At 40.9% G+C, this 20,861-nt stretch overlaps 1 protein-coding gene across 1 annotated transcript in view; it reads right to left on the bottom strand.

Annotated features, from left to right (window-relative positions):
* The window catches only part of GRK3 (G protein-coupled receptor kinase 3), a 118,519-nt gene that overhangs the window by 9,268 nt on the left and 88,390 nt on the right, over window positions 1–20,861 (bottom strand). Inside the window, exons 13-20 of the mRNA XM_077834949.1 lie at window positions 16,353–16,460; window positions 9,899–9,965; window positions 9,566–9,666; window positions 7,911–7,977; window positions 7,311–7,406; window positions 3,253–3,415; window positions 1,605–1,741; window positions 525–638 (exon numbers count right to left, since the gene is read on the bottom strand). Coding sequence (XP_077691075.1) covers window positions 525–638; window positions 1,605–1,741; window positions 3,253–3,415; window positions 7,311–7,406; window positions 7,911–7,977; window positions 9,566–9,666; window positions 9,899–9,965; window positions 16,353–16,460 — 853 coding nt within the window. The remainder of the gene's footprint in view (window positions 1–524; window positions 639–1,604; window positions 1,742–3,252; window positions 3,416–7,310; window positions 7,407–7,910; window positions 7,978–9,565; window positions 9,667–9,898; window positions 9,966–16,352; window positions 16,461–20,861) is intronic.

Raw genomic sequence — 20,861 nt, 5'->3', positions numbered from 1 at the left:
GGGGAATACCACTTTCCCTATGAGCATTTTTAAACAATGTACTTTATTTTCCATTGGAAAATGAATGGCTCAGGAAATTGGTAACACTCAACCTTTCATCTTTAAGCACTAAGTCAAACCCAGGCAACATGGTAGCAACCAAAGCTGATACTTCTCTTGAAAAAGAGTGTGTGTGCGCACCCCACCCTTTACAAATGTGCTAACTCCTTGAGCTGCTGGGAAATTAGTTTGCTTGCATGCACAGACTAGGCTACTTACGCTCCTAAATTAGTCAGTCAGTTTTGACATTTTTATCCATTATTATTAAACTGAATTCACTCTGACAAGTTCCATTGAAATCCAGGTTTTCAGATGTGATGCATAAACCTAGTACAGCCATATCCCTCCCAGCTCACATGTAAAGCATGGCAAATACTTCATGAGTTTAGTTCAGACTTGAAAAATATTTTATGTTACCATTGGGTTTTATCATTGTATACAAAACATCTGCTTCAGTGATCACTGAAAACTTACAGTTGCCTCACCTCACACTGCAGGACAAATTGTTTGCCTCCTTTAATTCTCAGCAAGATGCATTTCTTATCTTTAATCTGAGTTTCTTCCACTGAGACTATCTGTTCCATTGTCAGTAGATTTTGCTACCACACATTGCAAAAAGAAAGCTGAATTACAATTTGAAGCTGTTACCCAACAGACCTAAAACTGAACCCTAATCCACTGGGAATATACATGTGAATAAAGTTACTCCCAGGAGCAAATGTTAGCATGACCTGACCCTTAGCTTTCAGTAATACACTAACTAAAAGTAGTTCATAAAGTATGAGAAAGTATTCAAAGAAATTTACCAAAGGATTTAGTCACCAAAAATTACCAAAAGATCAACTCAGAACAGCACAAAACAAGGCACTGCAAAAAAGGGATGTCATTATGAACTAAATGAGTGTTTTCCCCAGTAATAGTTGCATTTTACTTTATTTTCTTTCAAACAGTATTGCTGTGAAACACTTTAATCAATAGTTAGACAATTTTACTGTCTATGTCAAAGAGCTGTGAAGGATTATTGAAGCACTACAAATGTACAGATGGAAAAACATGCAAGCAGTTTTGCATAAAAGTTTTCAGGAAATACTGCAATGGAAGAACTATATTTTCAAAATCTCTTACAGTTGTGTAGCTAAATACATAGATGACATCCCTAAAACACGATCACCATTGGACTGAACTATAAACACTATAGCACTATCTTTGAGGTCAATGCTATAGTGTTTCTATTGCCTTACCATTTTATGTTTTTTTGTATAAATACTCCAGGGGTCCTAAATGAAAAAACAATACATTGATAAACTCCCAATTCTTAAAAAAAAACCCCCACAAGTCTGTAAAGTCTATTTTAGGTTGCTTGACATCAATGTGCCTACTCACAAAGTAAAGTACTACTCCACGTGAACAGAGCTTTAAGAATCTGACCCACTATAGTTACTCCAGAAAAACTCAAACTTCAGTGGGAGTTTTCCTGAGTATGGACTTCAAGATTTGGCAAAAATGCCTATCTACATTTCGTACCTTTACAAAAACTGTGTTTGTTATACTAATTTCAGACTCACCCGTGATTCTCCTTCTCCTCGCCATTCAAGTCGGTTTGGAAAGAGGTAAAAGTAACGACGTTGCCACTGAGTCAAAAATGGGTTCCCCAATTTCAACATGTACCCATGCATAATGCAGTCCTTCCCTAGTGCATAATCTGTGAATATAACAACTTCATTTTACACAATCAGCTACAACCCAGTGTTCAGGAAATGTGCTCTGTTCAGAAAAGGTTTACTAGTGTTTTCACAGCCTGTTAAATTTCAGCAGAAGATTCAGTACACATAATATTCTCTATAATGTGTTACCTTTTGCCTTCTAATTATTATATACACACACATGTACAGACTGAGTGAGATTCTGCACCCCATTACAGCTGAGGGCAATGAAATTGCACTGAAGTAACCAAGAATAGAATTTGGCCCTATTAAAGAAGGCACCTGATTTACTGTTGAAAGAATTAACACTGAATATCCTGCGGAACAGCATATCGGTCTTTACAAGAGGAATGTTCTGTTCAACTGCTCAAACATACAGAGAGAGCCCCATCAGTTCAATTTTACTTTTCCCCCCAATTCACTAAATTGAGAATTTATGAAAATATGCCAAAAATAATAATGCAGAAAGAAGGCAACAGTTAAGACACTACAGAGAAGGGGAGCTGCTCTGCTTTAAGAACATAAACATGATCATGCTGGGTCAGACCAATGTTCCATCTAGGCCAGTGTCTTCCGACAGTGGCAAGTACCAGATGCTTCAGAGGGAATGAACAGAACAGGGCAATTACTTAGCGATCCATCCCCTGTCGATCACTCCCAGGTTCTGGCAGTCAGAGGCTTAGGATGGGGTTGTGTCCCAGACCATCTTGGCTAATAGCCATTGATGGACCTTTCCTCCATGAACTTATCCACGTCTTGGTCTGCATTTTGAAATGTGCCCATGTTTCAATGCCATCATTTATAAATTGTTTTAAAATACTATATGAAAACAAAAGACCAAAACAAAAAAGAGAGAGAGAGAGAGAGAGAGAGAGAGGGGGAATTTGTGAAGAAATATGGGCTCACTTCAAACTACCACAACAGAACACTGTATTAAGGGGTAGGGACAGGTGAAGGAGCCCATTCTGCATTGACAAACTCATGGAGCCTCTCTGAAGTCAGTGGAGTTCTACAAGAGGTAGGTCAATGCAAACTGTCCTAAGGTGATGAACACACTAGAGGGTTACCCCATACCAAAGAAGAGAGGGTCCCAACACTGTCACCGATCTCAAGTACATAATTCAATACCTTATTCAAAGGAATTACATTGGATACAATGGGTCTCGTTTTTTTCATTCAGATGCTATCCTCACCATAAAATCAAATCCCAGATACACATTACTGAAAATACCTCAAACTTATGGATAACCAAAAGCACCATACAGTAATCCCTCTTGACTTTAAAAGATTCATTCATAACTTTTCTAAAAAGTCAAATTACATCATAAAACATCTCAAAGTATTTTAAGAAATACAAACTGAATTAAATGAAACCTAGAAGAATCATTAAAGCATGAACTCTCTGAATTACAGGTAATTAACAACGTAAAATAAAAGGTTAACTGTTGGAACATATTTAATAACCGTATCTAGCATTAAAGAATGAAAAGATGTGCACTGGAAACATTACCTTCCTCATGGCCAAGTTGCTTATTTTTAGTCCTCTTCCTGGCCTCAATTTTATCCGTGTCTGCATTTACTGCATCATAAACAGTTTCTGCTACTTCTTGCTGCCAACGCTCTGATATTACCAGAGGGAAGTTCTTATACAATTCTTGGTCACTATCAACTAACTAGGAGGGAAAAATATCAGAAAATGCAGGATTTTAATAAGTTCTATTACCATTACCAACATACTCAATAATAATACAATAACAAATATAATTTAAAAAAAGATTAGAATGACACTGTGAAGTAGACTAAGATTCCCAATTCTGCATGTAGTACAAACTCGAGAAAGCAAAGCCATACAGTGCACTGTACACAGTTTTCTAGTTCTGGTGTATTTAAAGCGATAGTTTCTTAATTTACAGTACGGAAATCTTATCTCAGATCATAAATATACAGACACTGGATTTTTTGTTATTCTTTTTAGACATTACTCAAAAACTCTTACACCAGCAATACGACTTAAGTTATACAAGTGACACATTGCCTGAAAAAGGATATACAATTTTTGACTGCCATCTTAAGATGGACTTCTTTGAAATTCTTACTTTTCTTAGCTGTCCTGTTCAAAAAATCTCTAACTATATAATAAGTTCCTCTGCCTACTTCTCTAGCAACAACTGGCTCCACTAAATCTGCTTCAGCTCTCAGAAACAGCATTCTTTTGGGAACTAACTAACTTTTCAATTTATTTCAATCCACATATCATAAGGCAAAGATGAAAAATGTGTAGTTTATTATTTAAATAGTTGTAAATGTAGCACATTACCTGGGAGCCTTACAACAAATTCAAACAAAAATTATAAATATTATATCATCCTCACACCTTGCTGCACTGGCGAGCCCACTTAGTGAAAGCTTGGCCAGACTGACACATTTGCCTTACTTCCTGAAGCTCAGCAAAACCAGATCCTTGCAGTTTGCCAAAAGGAGCAAGTTCCAGATCCTTGGGTCACTGTGCTGATATGAAAAGGCATTTTTCACACAGATACTTTTCCATGCTTCCACGGTAACTTTATAATTGTTAATAATACACCTTTAAAATAGTTGTGTATGTTACTGATTTCAGACTGCCTTCATGTCATACTGCCCTTTTTTCTTCCCACATTAACTGCAGTACTTAAACTGAACTGTACTGAACATAACTGAAATGATTTGATTCTGGACGAAAAGATCATTTGTGGCTTGGTATAGCAACCTTTAGGACTGACAGCACTGGGAACAGAGTTTTTGGTACAATACTAAGAATCATCACATTTTTCTCTATAATTATTCTGTGTAAAAGAATAAAACAAAAGCCATCAAATTTAGAAAACGGGCCCTGGATAGCAACTGATATGAAAGAAGGAACTAGCAATAGCTTAGTAAAGGGGTTACTGCGGATAGCTATTTAAAGCGGAAAGAAACCCTAACCTGACACCTGCCTATCACCTCCCTGAACACTTTGCTGTTGAACTGCATCCCTTTCCCTCAGCCTGCGTCTCTCTGGGTCAGCGAAGATGTCTTCTTGTAAGAAGCACAAAGAGACCCTGAATCTGATTGAGGCTTTTGGGCTCTTTCCCAGTATAAACAGGTAATGGAGAAGAAAGTATAGCAGCTGGGGTTCAGTCTCCAAAACCACCACCTTCTTGCCAGCAAACTGAGAAAGCTGGTGCTATTTTATGAAAACCCTAATTTCCTCTGCATTTGACTCAGATGTAGGGGATTAGTCAATCCTCTCAGAAGGGATTATAAAGTCTTAGCCTGAGCATAAACAGCACAGTGCATTGCAACTCTCATCGACTCATGAATGAGGAAATAAATATACCTTAAGGGCAACCTGTACAGAGAATAAAGTGCAATGAGTCAACAACATGCATTACAAGTATACACCTTGCTGAGAATTTAAGTTCCATAATATAGCTAAAGAAGACAATTTAACCTAGTTTGTCCGCAGAAAATGGTGTTTGGGATTATCAGTCAGGCATTCCCGTGCTTCAAGAAATCAGAGACTTATTACCCTACTGTTAGCTGGCACCGTGGTGTTTACTAGCGAAAAGAACATTTTCTGTTCTTTGTAGTTCTTTCTCAACATTTAAAAACGGTCTTATGCCAGCTGCTAGTAATTGCAGTGGGTGACATTGACAGATAAGTTCCCCTTTTTAGTCACTGTGGGTAGTTAATATATTTCTGTTTAGGGAGTTTGGAGTGATTTCCTTCTCTCCTGACTCACTACCTATAATTATATCTTGGTTATACCTGCAATAATAACAAAAATAAAGTTTCATCTATAAAAGAAAGTATGTTAAAATAATAATGGGGATATACCTTAGAATCTAAGTTAATCATTTTGTCTAGGTATTAAGCAGGTTTCAGAACAGAGGATGAAATAGCATATTATATACCACATTAGCTGGGCACAAGAAACTAAGATAAGGATGGAGTAACAACTATTGCTCTAGATTTCCTTCCTTTAATGTTGTTTTTCAATAGTTTTGTGTAATAATAATAATGTTAAAAATAAAAATTAATTGACTTCAGTTTTGTGGCTGCTTTAGGTCCAATCCAATGGAAATGAACCCTTCACATATGGTATGACCTTGCTATCAATGTTCAAGTGGGTACAGGAGTAGTTTGAACATAAGACAGTATTGTTGAAACAAGATTCCCTTATCCAAACTCTCACTAATCAGTATTTTATTCTTACATATGAGGTCTCTGTCCATGGAATATTTCCCCTATATTTTATGCTATCGTAGATGTTAATACACAAACTTTCATTATAAATCTATAGATATTGAGAAATTTATTTATAGATTTGTTATTTACAGAGTGAGAATGGACTAGAAGTCTTAGCATAACATTCAGAGCCAGAAACTCCTGTGTTCAAAGCCCTGCTCTGAAAATAAATTCTTCTAAGGCGTGTAAGCAATGCAGTGTCTACAGTGACACTGTATCGCCCAACCTACATCAACCTAAGCACTACGCCTCTCGCAGAGGTGGAGTTATTAAGTCAGTGTAGTGGGCAAGGTACATCAGTGGGACGACATTTTAGTGTAGACACTTACGAAGTCAGGTCGATGTAAGCTGCTTTACATCGACCTAACTCTGTAGTGTAAACCAGGCAGGCCTATGTCTTAACCTTTGATTCTCTATGCCAATGTAAAGACCTTGCAATGCTGTGTTCCAGTTGACTAATGAACCCTATTCTGTTTGATAAAAGCTGCCTGGTGACACTGCAAATACTTGCTGAAGGGCACTGATCCCTGAAGAGGGCAAAAAAATCTCTGAACAGGAGTCTCTCACAGGCCTGGTCTACATTACAGAATTAGGTCAACATCATGCAGCTTACACTGACCTAACTCTGTAAGCGTCTATACTAAAATGTACACTAAAATAGGTGCAAGCCCTCCTGGTGAGGATACGCACCGCCGACACAAGGAGCTTAGTATGGACATGCAAAAGCAATTTTATTACTGCAGTGGCCGTATGGCAATGTAACTTAGGTTGACTTAATTTTGACCTGTCGACTTGGCCTCAGTTGGATTTGCTGGGCAGAGCTCATGGTATGAAACAGGAGTACAGGAGCTCACAGGCTCAGGCTCAAAGGTATTGAAGCACATGGCCTATCCTTAAGGAAGAGTGGGACTGTGTGTGTGGGGTCTGGCACACTAAGGGGTACCTCCAAGGAATTGTTTAAAAGCTGGGGTATAGCATAGACCTTGTGGCTCCATGACACTATGTATGCCAAATTTCAGTCAAACTATAATTTTAAACACACCCAGGATATACACACTTGACAAAAACATCATTCACTATACCTTGTTCTACTTGTTATGATCCCAAACCTGCAAACACCTCCACACGTGCATAAATTTAAGCAGTGAATAATCCATCTGAAGAAATGACACTATCTGCACACTTAAAGTTAAGCATGCACATGACTGGGACCTGTAACACCAGCCTGAAAGTGTCATTCACAATCTTTCATCTAAAAGTGTAAAGGAAACAAAGGCTGAAGGAAAAATATTGCACATGTACCTTAATGCCTTTAGTGTCCTCTTCATCAAAGGAGCCAATATCAAAAGCATCTGCAGCATTTACTTCTCCCCGGGGAGGAATCAGTGGAGGAGAATACTGGAAATCAAAGGCAGGGCAGTCTAGTTACAAAGCCAAACAATTAGCGTAATTATTTCAATCTATTCTGCATTTATACATGCTCATTATCTTGTTGCAAAACAAAAGGCAAGGTATTCCTACAGAGTAAACAATGAATTGCAATGAAACGAGACTTAAGCATGCATTCCTTTACTGAAAGGTCTTCCCAAGGCACTTCAAAGAGCTTTATTTTTGTTATTTATATACAGTCATATGGAAGAACCATATAAAAGATTGAAGGCCTAGATTCTCCCCTGCCTGGCACGTTGTGCAATCATTTGAACCTACACATCTGTACAATGCTACAGATGAGAATTCTTCACTTACTGACATTGGTGATAGCATTTTACATCTACTTTGCACTCACTTTGCACATATATACTTGGCAAGGAAGGGAGAATAAGGACCTAAATTTGCTGTTCCCCACCCTGTTTAAGTTTTACTGCTTTATAGCAAGAGATAAGATCACATTTTTATGTATACCTTTTGTAAGTAGACTTGCTGCCAGTCAATTCCTTTGAAAAAATGATGCTCTTTTATTTCTTGCGCGCTGCAAAAAAAAATTTAACATAACAAAATGCAGAGGCTTTTCAAGTTATGTTTAAGAACCCCACTGTGGAAAAATTCTTGTACCTAAACCAATACTTTCAGACAAGCACCCACACTCACTTTCTACTGCATATTACTATCTTAAATAGCACACTGTTAACAGTACCTGTAAAATGATCCCCAAATATTATATCCTACACGACTCAATTTATGTTGTTTCTACTTTAAGATAACAATCACCTACATATTGGGAGCATGAAACTCTAATTTTGTGAATGTTGTTCAGAGCCCTTTGATGTCAACTTTCATAGTACAGTAGAACCTCAGAGTTATGAACACCAGAGTTATGAATTGACCAGTCAACCACACGCCTCATTTGGAGCTGGAAGTACGCAATCAGGCAGCAGCAGAGACAAAAAAAAACAAACCCCGCAAATACAGTACAGTACTGTGTTAAGCGTAAAATACTAAAAAATGAAGGGAAAGTTTAAAAAAGATTTGACAAAGTAAGGAAACTGTTTCTGTGCTTGTTAAAAAGCATCATTTTTCTTCTGCATAGTAAAGTTTCAAAGCTGTATTAAGTGAATGTTCAGTTGTAAACTTTTGACAGAACAACCATAATATTTTGTTCAGACTTATGAACATTCCAGAGTTACGAACAACCTCCATTCCCGAGGTGTTTGTAACTCTGAGGTTCTACTGTAATACCTGCAAATAAGGCAGCTGGACATCTAAGTGATATGACTGTACACACAATTACCTGTATGTGTAAAACAGCCAGCGTTAGGATGAAGATCATTTAAAATCAGGGGCTACAGGACTGCTTGGAATAAGGTAAAAGTAATTTAAAATAAATCAGTATTTGTCAGCAGTTACCAAATGTCCTATTTTCATAAGATTGGAAAGCTAGGAAAATCTCAAATGCCACCATATGGGAACAGTCACAAATGCTGACTTTTTTAACACCACCACCACCACCACCCCCAATTTAAAATATGCACTATAATCATGGTCATCAAAATGTCTGTATCAAGATAGGGTTACTTCTCAAAAAACACAGAGCAGGAAAACTACAGAGCAACCAAAAATATGCAACATAGACAATAAAATAAAATAGTTAAAATGCCAATGAAACCTTAAAATGCTTAGAACAAAATTAGAAATAATACCTGGCTAAGTGTCCCTCATAAAAGACAGGTTTCAGAGTAACAGCCGTGTTAGTCTGTATTCGCAAAAAGAAAAGGAGTACTTGTGGCACCTTAGAGACTAACCAATTTATTTGAGCATGAGCTTTCGTGAGCTACAGCTCACTTCATCGGATGAGCTGTAGCTCACGAAAGCTCATGCTCAAATAAATTGGTTAGTCTCTAAGGTGCCACAAGTACTCCTCATAAAAGAGAGATTTCTCAGCCTACCAATAGTCAAAAGCAAGTTGAACAGACACTGCATTGAACTTTAATGCTTTCTTGCTAACATTAACATGTTACAGTGATAGGAAGCAGATTCTGACCTAAAATAAAATAGATCTCTGATTTAAAGGAAAGAAGAGATATATGCAGGCTTTGGTTAATGGAGAAGCTAAATCCTACCTGCTACCCTGACAGCCAAGCCTCTTGCTAACATCGCGTTGCAGAAGCCCTTCCAAAAGGGACTTTAGTTCAGGGGAAAATGAATCTGGTAACTCCACATTCTGAAGGATAAAAAAAGAATTATGACATGAATTCTTGGAACTAGTTCAATCTGAGACACCACCACATTTAAAAGGTAACTTATCCTTGGAAGGGTTTAGCAGCACAGTTCCTGCACGTACACATATAGAATAAAGTTGCTTCTCAAAAAGAAGTGATGTACAGAACTTCTTAAAGGACGTGTAATTAGCTAAGCATGAAAAGCTTAAATCAAATGATCTTTAGAATCCTTACCACGGTGAGCGTCATCCGGTCGATCTCATGCTTATCTTTGGTTTTGTGCTGTCTGAAAGGACTGTGACTGTAGAAATAAGAAAATGCACTAATAAATGTAAACCCATAACATATCTGCTTATTTCAGCTGTGGCAACCCCAGAAAAGAGTGTAGCATCCTGTTAGTCACATTCTTCAAAAACTCATCAATCCCATCCTGCAGAACAATTAAACAAGCAGTGAAACTTTTAGCATTTCCAGTGAAAACTAGACTGATCAAATACTGACACAGAATTCAATACTACGGGTGGGAATCCCCTGGAAAAGTATGTGTTTGTTTTTATGACATTACATTTTCTGTAAAAACTGCAGTACTCTGCAAAAGTAAATACTTCCTGTCACTTTGGTATTACTTGATTATTACATCTTTACAATCAAATTCAGAGCAAACAGATCTTTTAACTCTTTCACTGACTCCACACGAATATCACCAAGGTTACTACATTTAGGAAAGCCTAATGCTGTTATTTCGTAAGTATATATGCAGTGGGCTAGTTTATAAGTGAATGTAGTTTGAGTAGTCAATCATTCCAGTACTTATGGATCAAGTACTGAAGACCTCACTGAGTAAATCTCAAAAAAAATAAATGACCCCATCTAACGGGGAAATTCTCAGAAGCTACCAAAACTTTGACATTTTAAAATTAACTATCTACAAATGGAAACCTAACATATTTTACAGAGCGGTTGACTCCATTATATATGGAAAGTATGTAGCAGGAGATTAGAATCTATGGGTGAAATGAACGCGAGTCAGTGGACAGTCTATAGAGGATGACTGGCAGTTTGAGAGTGTGTGGAGCCTCTAAAGGAAATGCATATGATTTGGGGTTGGTATAAGAATATTTCTAGTAAACGAGGCTGCTTGAGAACAAGCTTGGTTTGTCTGAATATCCAATATACTGTTTTATACTGATATATTTTAGATGTTGTATGAGCTTTGAAAGTAATTGATAATCTGTAGCAGTCCTGGTAAATTACACATTTTCAGTGTAACATTAAGTAGCAACTGGAAGGGGTATTTAATCATGGGGGGGTGGAGGCGGGTTAGTTAGTATGGTTGAGATTTATTCACTGTCTCCTGTCTCCAAATCCAGGGAGAAAGTTATTTTTCAAAAACAAAATACCTGTTTCCCTATTAACCTATTCATTAACAGTTTTCAAGTACATAAAAGGTTGTTAAAAGGAGGCGGGAGAAAAATTGCAGCAAGGGCAGTTTAGGTTGGACATTAGTAAAAACTTCTTAACTGTCAGGGTGGTTAAGTACTGGAACAAATTGCCTAGGGAGGCTGTGGAATCTGCATCATTGGGGAGTTTTAAGAGCAGGTTGGACAAACACCTGTCAGGGATGGTCTAGATCAGGGATCTCAAACTCGCGGCCCGTGAACCTCCCCAATGTGGCCACAGGGCTCCAGCAGTTCTGAGGCCAGGTCTCTCCCTTGGCCCCGCCTGCCGGCCCCGGGTTCTCTCCTCCTCCCCACCACCCCCCGGCAATTTAAAATGGCCCGGGGCCCCGGCAGCGCAGCAGAGCTGAGCGGTGTCTGCCTGCTCACTCCACGTGTCTGCCAGCCCCTCCCTGCAACCCCAGGGCAGGGTGGGGTGGGGCAGGTCTATGCCGCCGCATGCTGCCCCCGCCCCGAGCACCCCTGTGGCCAATGGGAAGCTGTGGGGGCAGTGCCTGGGGGGGGCAGCGCGCGGAGGCCCCCCGGGGCTGCCCCGCCTTGGAGCCCCAGGTAAGCACCACACCCCCCCCACCCTCCCAGAGCCTGCACCCCCCCCTTCCCACACACCCCCTCCCGCCCCTAAACTCCCTCCCAGAGCCTGCACCCCCTCCCCACACCCCCCAGACCCGAAGCTCCCTCCCAGAGGCTGCACCCCCTCCCGCTTCCCACACACCCCCTCCTGCCCCCAAACTCCCTCCCAGAGCCTGAACGCCTCCACCTTGCCCCAGCCCAGAGCCTGCACCTAGCACCCAAACTCCAACCCAGCGCCTGCACCTCGACCCCCTCCCCCACCCAAACTCCCTCCCAGAGCCTAATCTCTCACCCCTTCTGCACCCAAACTCCCTCCTAGAGCATGCACCCCTACCCCACCCAAACTCCCTCCCAGAGCCTTAGGCAGGTGGGGGGCAGAGCTTTTCGGGGGGGTGGGTCTGGGCAGCATGAGTGACATTGTTGCCCGGCTTGGAGGATTTAAGGACTGGCACTGAACCTAAAGTAAATTGAGTCTGAGACCCCTGATCTACATAATACTTAGTCCTGCCTTGAGTGCAGGGGACTGGCCTAGATGACCTCTCAAGGTCCCTTCCAGTTCTATGATTAAAAATGGTAATGTCCTTTGTGTTTAGTGCTACCACTAGGAGTCCATCATACCGTTCACAGCCCCTATTGGCTTTTTTAGGTGTTTGTTTCTCCCAATATCCTGAAGAGATTTCTGCAGCATGGATTTGATGGAGGGAAGACTGCGTTATGCTCCTGTGATTCTCTGCTGTGTCAGGGATGATGACTGGAGTTTGAAGGATTAAATGTGGCCTTAGATGAAGCAACAAGAAGGCTTTGCCAATAAATGAATGTGGTTGGCTACAGAAGGTCTCCTATATGGTTACATCTATACAACTTTTTAATTCTGTCTATTAACCTACAGTAAATTGAGTCAATTTTTGTGAGCAATGAACTACTAATGTGGGCCTTATGTCTGATATTCAGAGCTATGCACTTACCTTGCTTTGTAAAGTGCTCTGAGTTCCATGGTCAAAAGTGCTATGCAAGAGCTCATTATTAATTATTACTGCTAGTACATCCACCCAATTTGACAAGGCCAATGGAACAATCTAACATATGATCAATATTCTTGAACAAATACCAGTGGACCCTGACGGCCTCAAAAATGGATTATTTCATCTGATTGCAGTTTATTAACGTCTGAGATAAACCCATCAGTGTTCATAAAACCTAAGTAGACACAGATGTTTACTGATAAAGGAACATTTCACAAATGAAGGAATAAGATGTTTGGCACTCAGATATGACTCAAGGACAAATTCTGCCTTCAGATGCACCCAGGCAAAGGATACATTTTAGCTTATCTAAAATCTATAGACGTGAAAAGTTAACGTGATGCTACAGAAAAAAGATGCGAGGTAACTTCACCCACAAGTCTAAAGCGTTACCTGAAGTCCACTAATGCCTTCAGAGTCCTTCTAAAGTACAGCAACCTTATGTCATTTAAAATATGCAACAATTGTCAGCAAAGTGGTAGTAGTAAAGTAAGTAGTAATATATCCATTTCTAGCCAGAAATGGATGAGCACCAAGCTGTTCAGAAACAGCCAATCTTTTCTAAACTTTTTGACCCTTCGCTACTGAGCAAAATCTCAAATAATCACCCCACCATTACTAAAAATCTGTATCTACTTACAAGGGAGAATACACAATCTGCTCTCAATAGCTAACAATACTTATTATTTATACTACTTTAAAGTTAAGTACTGACCTCTAATTTGTTCTACAACAACCCAGTTCTTTTTCTTCCTCTATTTTTGATGTGCTGATGGACCCATGTTTTTTCAAGCTAATTTCAAGGCTGTACCAAATCAATTTACTTCTTTTCCTAGGAAACTTACTTTTATATTATAATCCTTTGGCTTATTAGATCATTTATCTAGCATTTAAGACCAATATAAAAACATGGCATAATTTCACTTATACATTATTACATTAAATCTCAAATAACTAATAAGAGCTGTAGAGATGCTAGTGAAAATATAACATATAAAAGAACAGTAGAAATTACTCTGATAAAAACATTTTAGAAAACAACCCAAGAGTTATCAAGACAGGCTACCTGTAAAAAATCCATCACTTGTTTAAAAGAATAGACATAATTTCACATCATAAATTTAGATTGTTTTTCATCCTGTGAAACAGCACTAAAGAGAAAAATTTGAAGAGCACCAATATAACATCATATGTACAAAGAATATTTTTGAAATTGTTTATATTTAAACCCAGGCACAAATGTACTCATGCTATGTGGAAGATTTTATTATATTATTATAATTTTAGGCCTACCACGACGTATGGTTCTAGCATTTGTCTCTCTACCTTTTTTTTTGTTTTCGTTTACTGTAGCTTTCAGCTTTTCAGCATCAAGGTTTTGGTTTTTTTTTTTGTTAATCTGCAATTTTAGACTCAACTGAGACTAGGTATTTGCAAGCAAATGCATAAGCTTCAAATGGCTTCAAGGAGCCATGACTAGCGAGAGCTCAGGTAGATAACTCTAGCTTTGTTCCACCTGTCGAAGTCTCACTGATGTCAATGAGAGTTTCACATATAGATCAGGCACTGAAGATGGCTTACATATACCTATTCTCCTCCACTATGTGGGACTTTTATGCCAATAATACCCTTTAGCGCAGTGGTGGGCAAACGGCGGTCCGTGGGCCTCATGCGGCCCGTCAGGGTAATCTGCTGGTGGGCTGCAAGACAGTTTGTTCACATTGACCGTCCACGGGCACAGTCGCTCGCAGGTCCCCATGGCTGCGGTTCAGCTTTCCCGGCCAATGGGAACCAGCCAATGACCATTAAGATCATCTTTCTTGACCAATGCTCTGACAAGTAACTTCCCCTCAGTCCCACAAATCCCAGCACCAGCTCCTCCTTCACCACATCAAGTTCAAGCTTTTTGTCAAGGTAGTTGAGTCCCAATACAATTCAGTCCCTCTCTACTTACCTCATGTAGTCTCTTATCCATTTGCCTCTGCCACTGATACCAGCCTCTCCCACCACTCTTTGCACCTTCTTCCATGCCATACTCTACACATTAGAGAAAAGGTGGGTAAGGTAATATCTTTATTGGAACAACTTCTGTTAGCAAGAGAGACAACCTTTCAAGCTTACATAGAGCTCTTCTTCAGGTCTGGGAAATTCAAAAGCTTGTCTCTCTCACCAAAAGAAGTTGGTCCAATAAAAGATATTACCTCACCCACTTTGTCTCTCTACAACACTGAATACAACCTACACATGGAATGCTCTCCCTAAGCCAGTCCATAAAGCCACTATCCTCTCCACTTACAATCCCTCCTGAAGACCCACTTCTTCTTAAATAAGTAGATTCACATAAGACAAGATGCTCCAGACACCCAAAAGAAGAAGTTAAAGCATTCTAAATTTTAAAGCTTATTATATTTTTTTATTTCAGTCTTTTTCCTTACAAAATGATGCAGAAGATATTTTACTGAGGAAAGCTAGTGCTTGTAGGTCTAGCGGTAAAAGTCGGTGTTTTGAAGTGATATATTTGAGGAGCAAATAAGAACCTGACCTGTTCTCCCACAGTGCAATATTTGTAGCCACTATGAAAAGCAGAAATTCGTGAGGCAGGAGGAACCTGGAAATGCAAGAAGCCTTGTCATAAATATAAAGGGAAGGGTAACCACCTTTCTATATACAGTGCAATAAAATCCCTCCTGGCCAGAGGCAACATCCTGTTACCTATGAAGGGTTAAGAAGCTCAGCTAACGTGGCTGGCACCTGACCCAAAGGACCAATAAGGGGACAAGATACTTTCAAATCTTTGGGGGAAGGAAGACTTTTGTTTTGTGCTCTTTGTTTATGTGTTTGTTCTCTCTTGGGACTGGGAGAGGTCAGACAGAAATCCATCTTCTCCAACCCATCCTAATCCAAGTCTCCAATATTGCAACCAGTATAGGTAAGCCAGGCAAGGCGGATTAGTTTAATCTTTTGTTTTATGTGAATTTTCCCTGTGTTAAGAGGGAGGTTTATTCCTGTTTTCTGTAACTTTAGGGTTTTGCCCAGAGGGGGATCCTCTGTGTTTTGAATCTGAATACCCTGTAAAGTATTTTCCATCCTGATTTTACAGGGATGATTTTTACCTTTTTTTTTTTTTTTTTTTAAATAAAATCCTTCTTTTAAGAACCTGACTGATTTTTCCATAGTTCCAAGATCCAGCACTTTGGGTCTTTGAGATGATTTTCTAACCAATTGGTTAGGATATTATTCTCAAGCCTCCCCAGGAAAGGGGGTGCGTAGGGCTTGGGGGGATATTTTGTGGGAAGACGTCTCCAAGTGGTCTCTTTCCCTGTTCTTTGTTTAAAACGCTTGGTGGTGGCAGCATATGGTTCAAAGACAAGGCAATGTTTGTACCTTGTGGAAGTTTTTAATCTAAGCTGGTAAGAATAAGCTTGGGGGTCTTTCATGCGGGTCCCCACATCTGTACCCTACAGTTCAGAGTGGGGAAGGAACCCTGACAAGCCTAATGTTATTTCTTTGTGCAGAGCTGGGGTGAGTAGGAGGGACTGCAGGATACACAGTATGAAATAACTAACAGAATGCATATTACTAGCTTTACAGACAGAACATAAAGGTGCCAATATTAAAAAGGCAAGAGATTTCACTCACCCTCTCAGAAGTTTGAAAAGCATACAGCCTAAAGAGAACCAGTCTGCGCTGCTATCGTATGCTGTTCCTTTCTGGAGCACCTCAGGAGCCATGTATCCATGGGTACCACTGGTGGAAACGGGGGAGGAGGGAGAGATAGGGGAGGGAGGTCAACAGAATCTTGATCACAAAACAAAATTAAACTCTTATGAAATTCTGCAGTATCCCAACAAGAAAATCTATCTAGAACAGGGTGACTTCTCACAGTCATTTTAAACCGAAGTCACTTTGGCCAAACTTACACCCATTTGGATTTCCATTTTCTGTTAAGCCATGGATGCATTACAACACTTTAAAAAAGGATGAGAAAATATTTATAATGGAAAGAGTTAGACAACCTAAACTTTGGGAGCGCTATTGTTCCCTCTATAACAAGACTTAATGGAGTTAGGAGCAGAAGTCAGTAAGCAGCCTTTTGTCAGAGAAGGGGTTATAGAAGAGGAAGCTGCAACAGTGAAGAGTATGGCTTTTTAACAAGCTCCTCCTTCAAGTTGCACTGTCTTATTAATAGAAGAAACATTGGGCCAAATTCTCTGCTGCAGCTGATCTCCACTTGGCTCCAGAGACAGGAAAACGCATCCAGTTATGGCCCCCTGATTCTGCGTACCAGTCTGCACAAGCTCTGGCCCTGAGGAGAGTTAGGCCAGGTGAAGGCTGTTGCAACTCATGATGCAGGTTTAGGGTTGGTGAAGCTGAGCTCTGCTCTACCATACCCCCTCCACACTCCGGTTCTCTCACATACCTCCTCTATGCCAGGATAACGGATGAGGGCAGCTGGCACGGAAGCTCTACCCACCAGCTTTAGACAGCAGAGAATTCCCCTACTTCAGGGAATTCCCTCCTTGTCACTCACAGCCAGAATTTGGCCCCAGTGTGCTACCTATGTCCTATACGTAATTCCAAGCTGTAACCTTTTCCTGGACTTTAGTGAATGGCCAATCATTTTAAACACGAGGGACAAATTCATCCTTTGTGCAAATCCACTGCAGTCATACCAGGAATGAATCTGGCCCTAAGAGTACAGAGTGCCACAAAAAATATGATAAGTGCCCACACACACACAAAAAATCAGAGTTCAGTTACAGTGGGGGAGGTTTAGGTTGGATATTAGGAAAAACTTCTTCACTAGGAGGGTGGTGAAACACTGGAATGAGTTACCTAGGTAGTGGTAGAATCTCCTTCCTTAGAAGTTTTTAAGGTCAGGCTTGACAAAGCCCTGGCTGGGATGATTTAATTGGGGATTGGGCCTGCTTTGAGCAGGGGGTTGGACTAGATGACCTCCTGAGGTCCCTTCCAACCCTGATATTCTACCTCTGCAATTTCACTGAAGCCAGTGGGTGCAAATGGGAGCACAATTTGGCCCAAACACTAGCAAAAATATGGATACACATATGTAAGAGCACAATAAACCCTGAATTTTAGTACATTTCCGAAAGGCCACCAACTTGGATAATTAAAACAATCTGTTGCTTCAAATCAAGCAGGATTTTTATTTACTCTGAACACTGAATCATCACAAAATCATGGGTCATCTTTCAGTCTATGCCTACACATCAGCTGTTACAAATGCACAGGATGTTAGAAATTAGAGATGGAAGAGAATTAATAGGTCATCTTGTCTCTCTCCCAGCCAATGCAGGATTGCTCCCTACAGAACATTTTCTAGAGCTTTCAGTGTCCAAAGCAACAGGGCTTCCACCCCTTCCCCGGGAAGACTACTGCTCAATCTAATGGAGCTTATTTATGAGGCAGTTGATCACTATATTCAGCCATATTTTTTCTTTGTTTTAACTCATTACACTAAGGCCTGGTCTACACAATGGGGGTTAGGTTAAATTTAGCTGCGTTAGGTCAATTTAAAAATGATTGTGCCCACACAACCAACCCCATTCCGTGGTTGGAACTAAAGGGCTCTTAAAATCGACTTCTGTACTCCTCCCCGATGGGGGGAGTAGTGCTAAAATCGACCTTGCTGGGTCGAATTTGGGGAAGTGTGGACACAAATCGACGGTATTGGCCTCCAGGAGCTACCCCAGAGTGCTCCATTGTGACTGCTCTGGACAGCACTTTGAACTCCAATGCACTAGCCAGGTACACAGGAAAAGCCCCAGGAACTTTTGAATTTCATTTCCTGTTTGGTCAGCGTGGCAAACTCAGCAGCACAGGTGACCATGCAATACCCCCAGAATCGTAGAGTGTAGAATGTTTCTATGCTCCCCCTATCATCTCCATCTCTGAGGTTATCACACATTAGAAGTAAAAAAAAAAACACACTCGCGATGACATGTTTTCCAAGCTCATGCAGTCCTCCCGCACTAATAAGGCACAGCTTAATGCATGGAGGCATTCAGTGGCAGAGGCCAGGAAAGAATTAAGTGAGCGCGAAGAGCAGAGGCAGGACGCGATGTTGAGGCTAATGGGGGAGCAAACGGACATGATGAAGTGTTTGTTGGAGCTGCAGGAAAGCCAACAAGAGCACAGACCCTCCCCGCTACATCCGCTGTATAACTGCCTACCCTACTCCCCATGTTCCATAGCCTCCTCACTCAGATGCCCAAGAACACGGAGGGGGAGGCTCCGGGCACCCAGCCACTCCACTCCAGAGGATGGCCCAAGCAACAGAAGGCTGTCATTCAAACAGTTTTATTTTTAGAATAAGCAATGTGGCCTTGTCCTTCACACCTCCCGCACCCCACCAGACTACCTTGTCCATTATCTCTAATTAATAAAAAAAGAATGCATGGTTTCAAAACAATAGTTACTTTATTTCGAAGGGGGGAGGCTGGTTGGCTTACAGGGAATTAAAATCAACAAAGGGGGCGGGTTTGCATCAAGGAGAAACACACACAACTGTCACACCGAAGCCTGGCTAGTCATGAAACTGGTTTTCAGAGCCTCTCTGATGCGCAGCACCCCTTGCTGTGCACTTCTAATCGCCCTGGTGTCTGGCTGCTCAAAATCGGATGCCAGGCAATTTGCCTCAACCTCCCACCCCGCAATAAACGTCTCCACCCTTACTCTCACAGATATTATGGAGCACACAGCAAGCAGCAATAACAATGGGAATGTTCGTTGCGCTGAGGTCTGACCTTGTCAGCAAACAGCGCCAGCGCGCTTTTAAATGTCCAAAGGCACATTTTACCATCATTCTGCACTTGCTCAGCCTATAGTTGAACTGCTCCTTACTACTATCCAGGCTTCATGAGCCATGGGAGCAGAGGGTAGGCTGGGATAGGTGCGACCGCGCGGTGCTGCCAGCTGGGAGAGCAGCCTGAGGCAGAAGGCTCCAGCTCACATGATATTCCAAGCAGGACTGAATCTCCATGAGACGAAACTTAAAGAAGATAATGACCTGGAGTCTCTGGCTCCCATTCAGTGCTCTAAGAGGAGAATAGCCATGTCTGTCCAGGCGCCCCGATCGACCTCACTGAGGTCTTCCAGGAGCACCCAGGAGACGTACAACAGCTATCAGTCCTACTGCACCGTCTGCCGCAAAGGCAATGAGCTGCTGCTGTGTAGCAATGCAGTACCGCGTCTGCGAGCAGCACCCAGGAGACGTAGGGTGATGGTGAGCTGAGTGGACTCCATGCTTGCCGTGGTATGGCGTCTGCACGGGTAACCCAGGAAAAAAGACGTGAAACGATTGTCTGCTGTTGCTTTCACAGAGGGAGGGAGGGAGGTGGGCCTGACAACACGTACCCAAAACCACACGCGACAATGTTTTTGCCCCATCAGGCATTGGGAGCTTAACCCAGAATTCCAATGGGCAGCGGAACTCTGTAAGTCGACTGGGACTCTGTAAGTCGATGCTAGCCATAGTAGTGAGGACACACTCCACCGACTTAAAGTACTTAGTGTGGACATACGCAATCGACTGTATAAAATCGGTTTCTAAAAATCTACTTCTATAAAATCGACCTAATTTCATAGTGTAGACATACCCTTACTTTGTACCACCCAAATAATTCTTCTTTCTTAAGCCTTTCAAAATATATGTAGACTATGAAACCCCCATGTACTGTGCTATTTGTAAAACTGCTATGTTCCTCTTTTCTACCACTTTGCCAAAATTTAGCTCTTTTAATCTTTCTGCCTAAATCAGTCTCTTCTGCCTCAGATCAAGTCTGTTGCTTGACTCTGAATTCCATCCATTTTGTCAATATCTCTCTAGCATTCTATATGAGTTTTCTCTTGCAATACCTTCAAAGAACACAAATGCAGTTTTTGGCTTCATACACAGATACATCAAGTAACAAAGCAGAAAAGTAACTGTTCTCTGATAGTCCAAGATAAATCAAAGATTCAAAATGTGTGTTCCACTGCTCAAACTCCTGTATACTTAATAACTGTCCCAGAGACTAAATGTCAATACATGAAATACCTTAATTTTAATACCCTGTCACTCATCTGTCCAAATTCTGACCAAAGAAATACCTTTATATTATAATTACTATAACCCTCAGAGTGTTT

Source organism: Eretmochelys imbricata, chromosome 15 (assembly GCF_965152235.1).
Source record: "Eretmochelys imbricata isolate rEreImb1 chromosome 15, rEreImb1.hap1, whole genome shotgun sequence".
NCBI lineage: Eukaryota > Metazoa > Chordata > Testudines > Cheloniidae > Eretmochelys > Eretmochelys imbricata.
The sequence above is the reverse complement of the archived record's forward strand: the minus strand, read 5'-3'. Positions and strand labels throughout refer to the sequence as shown.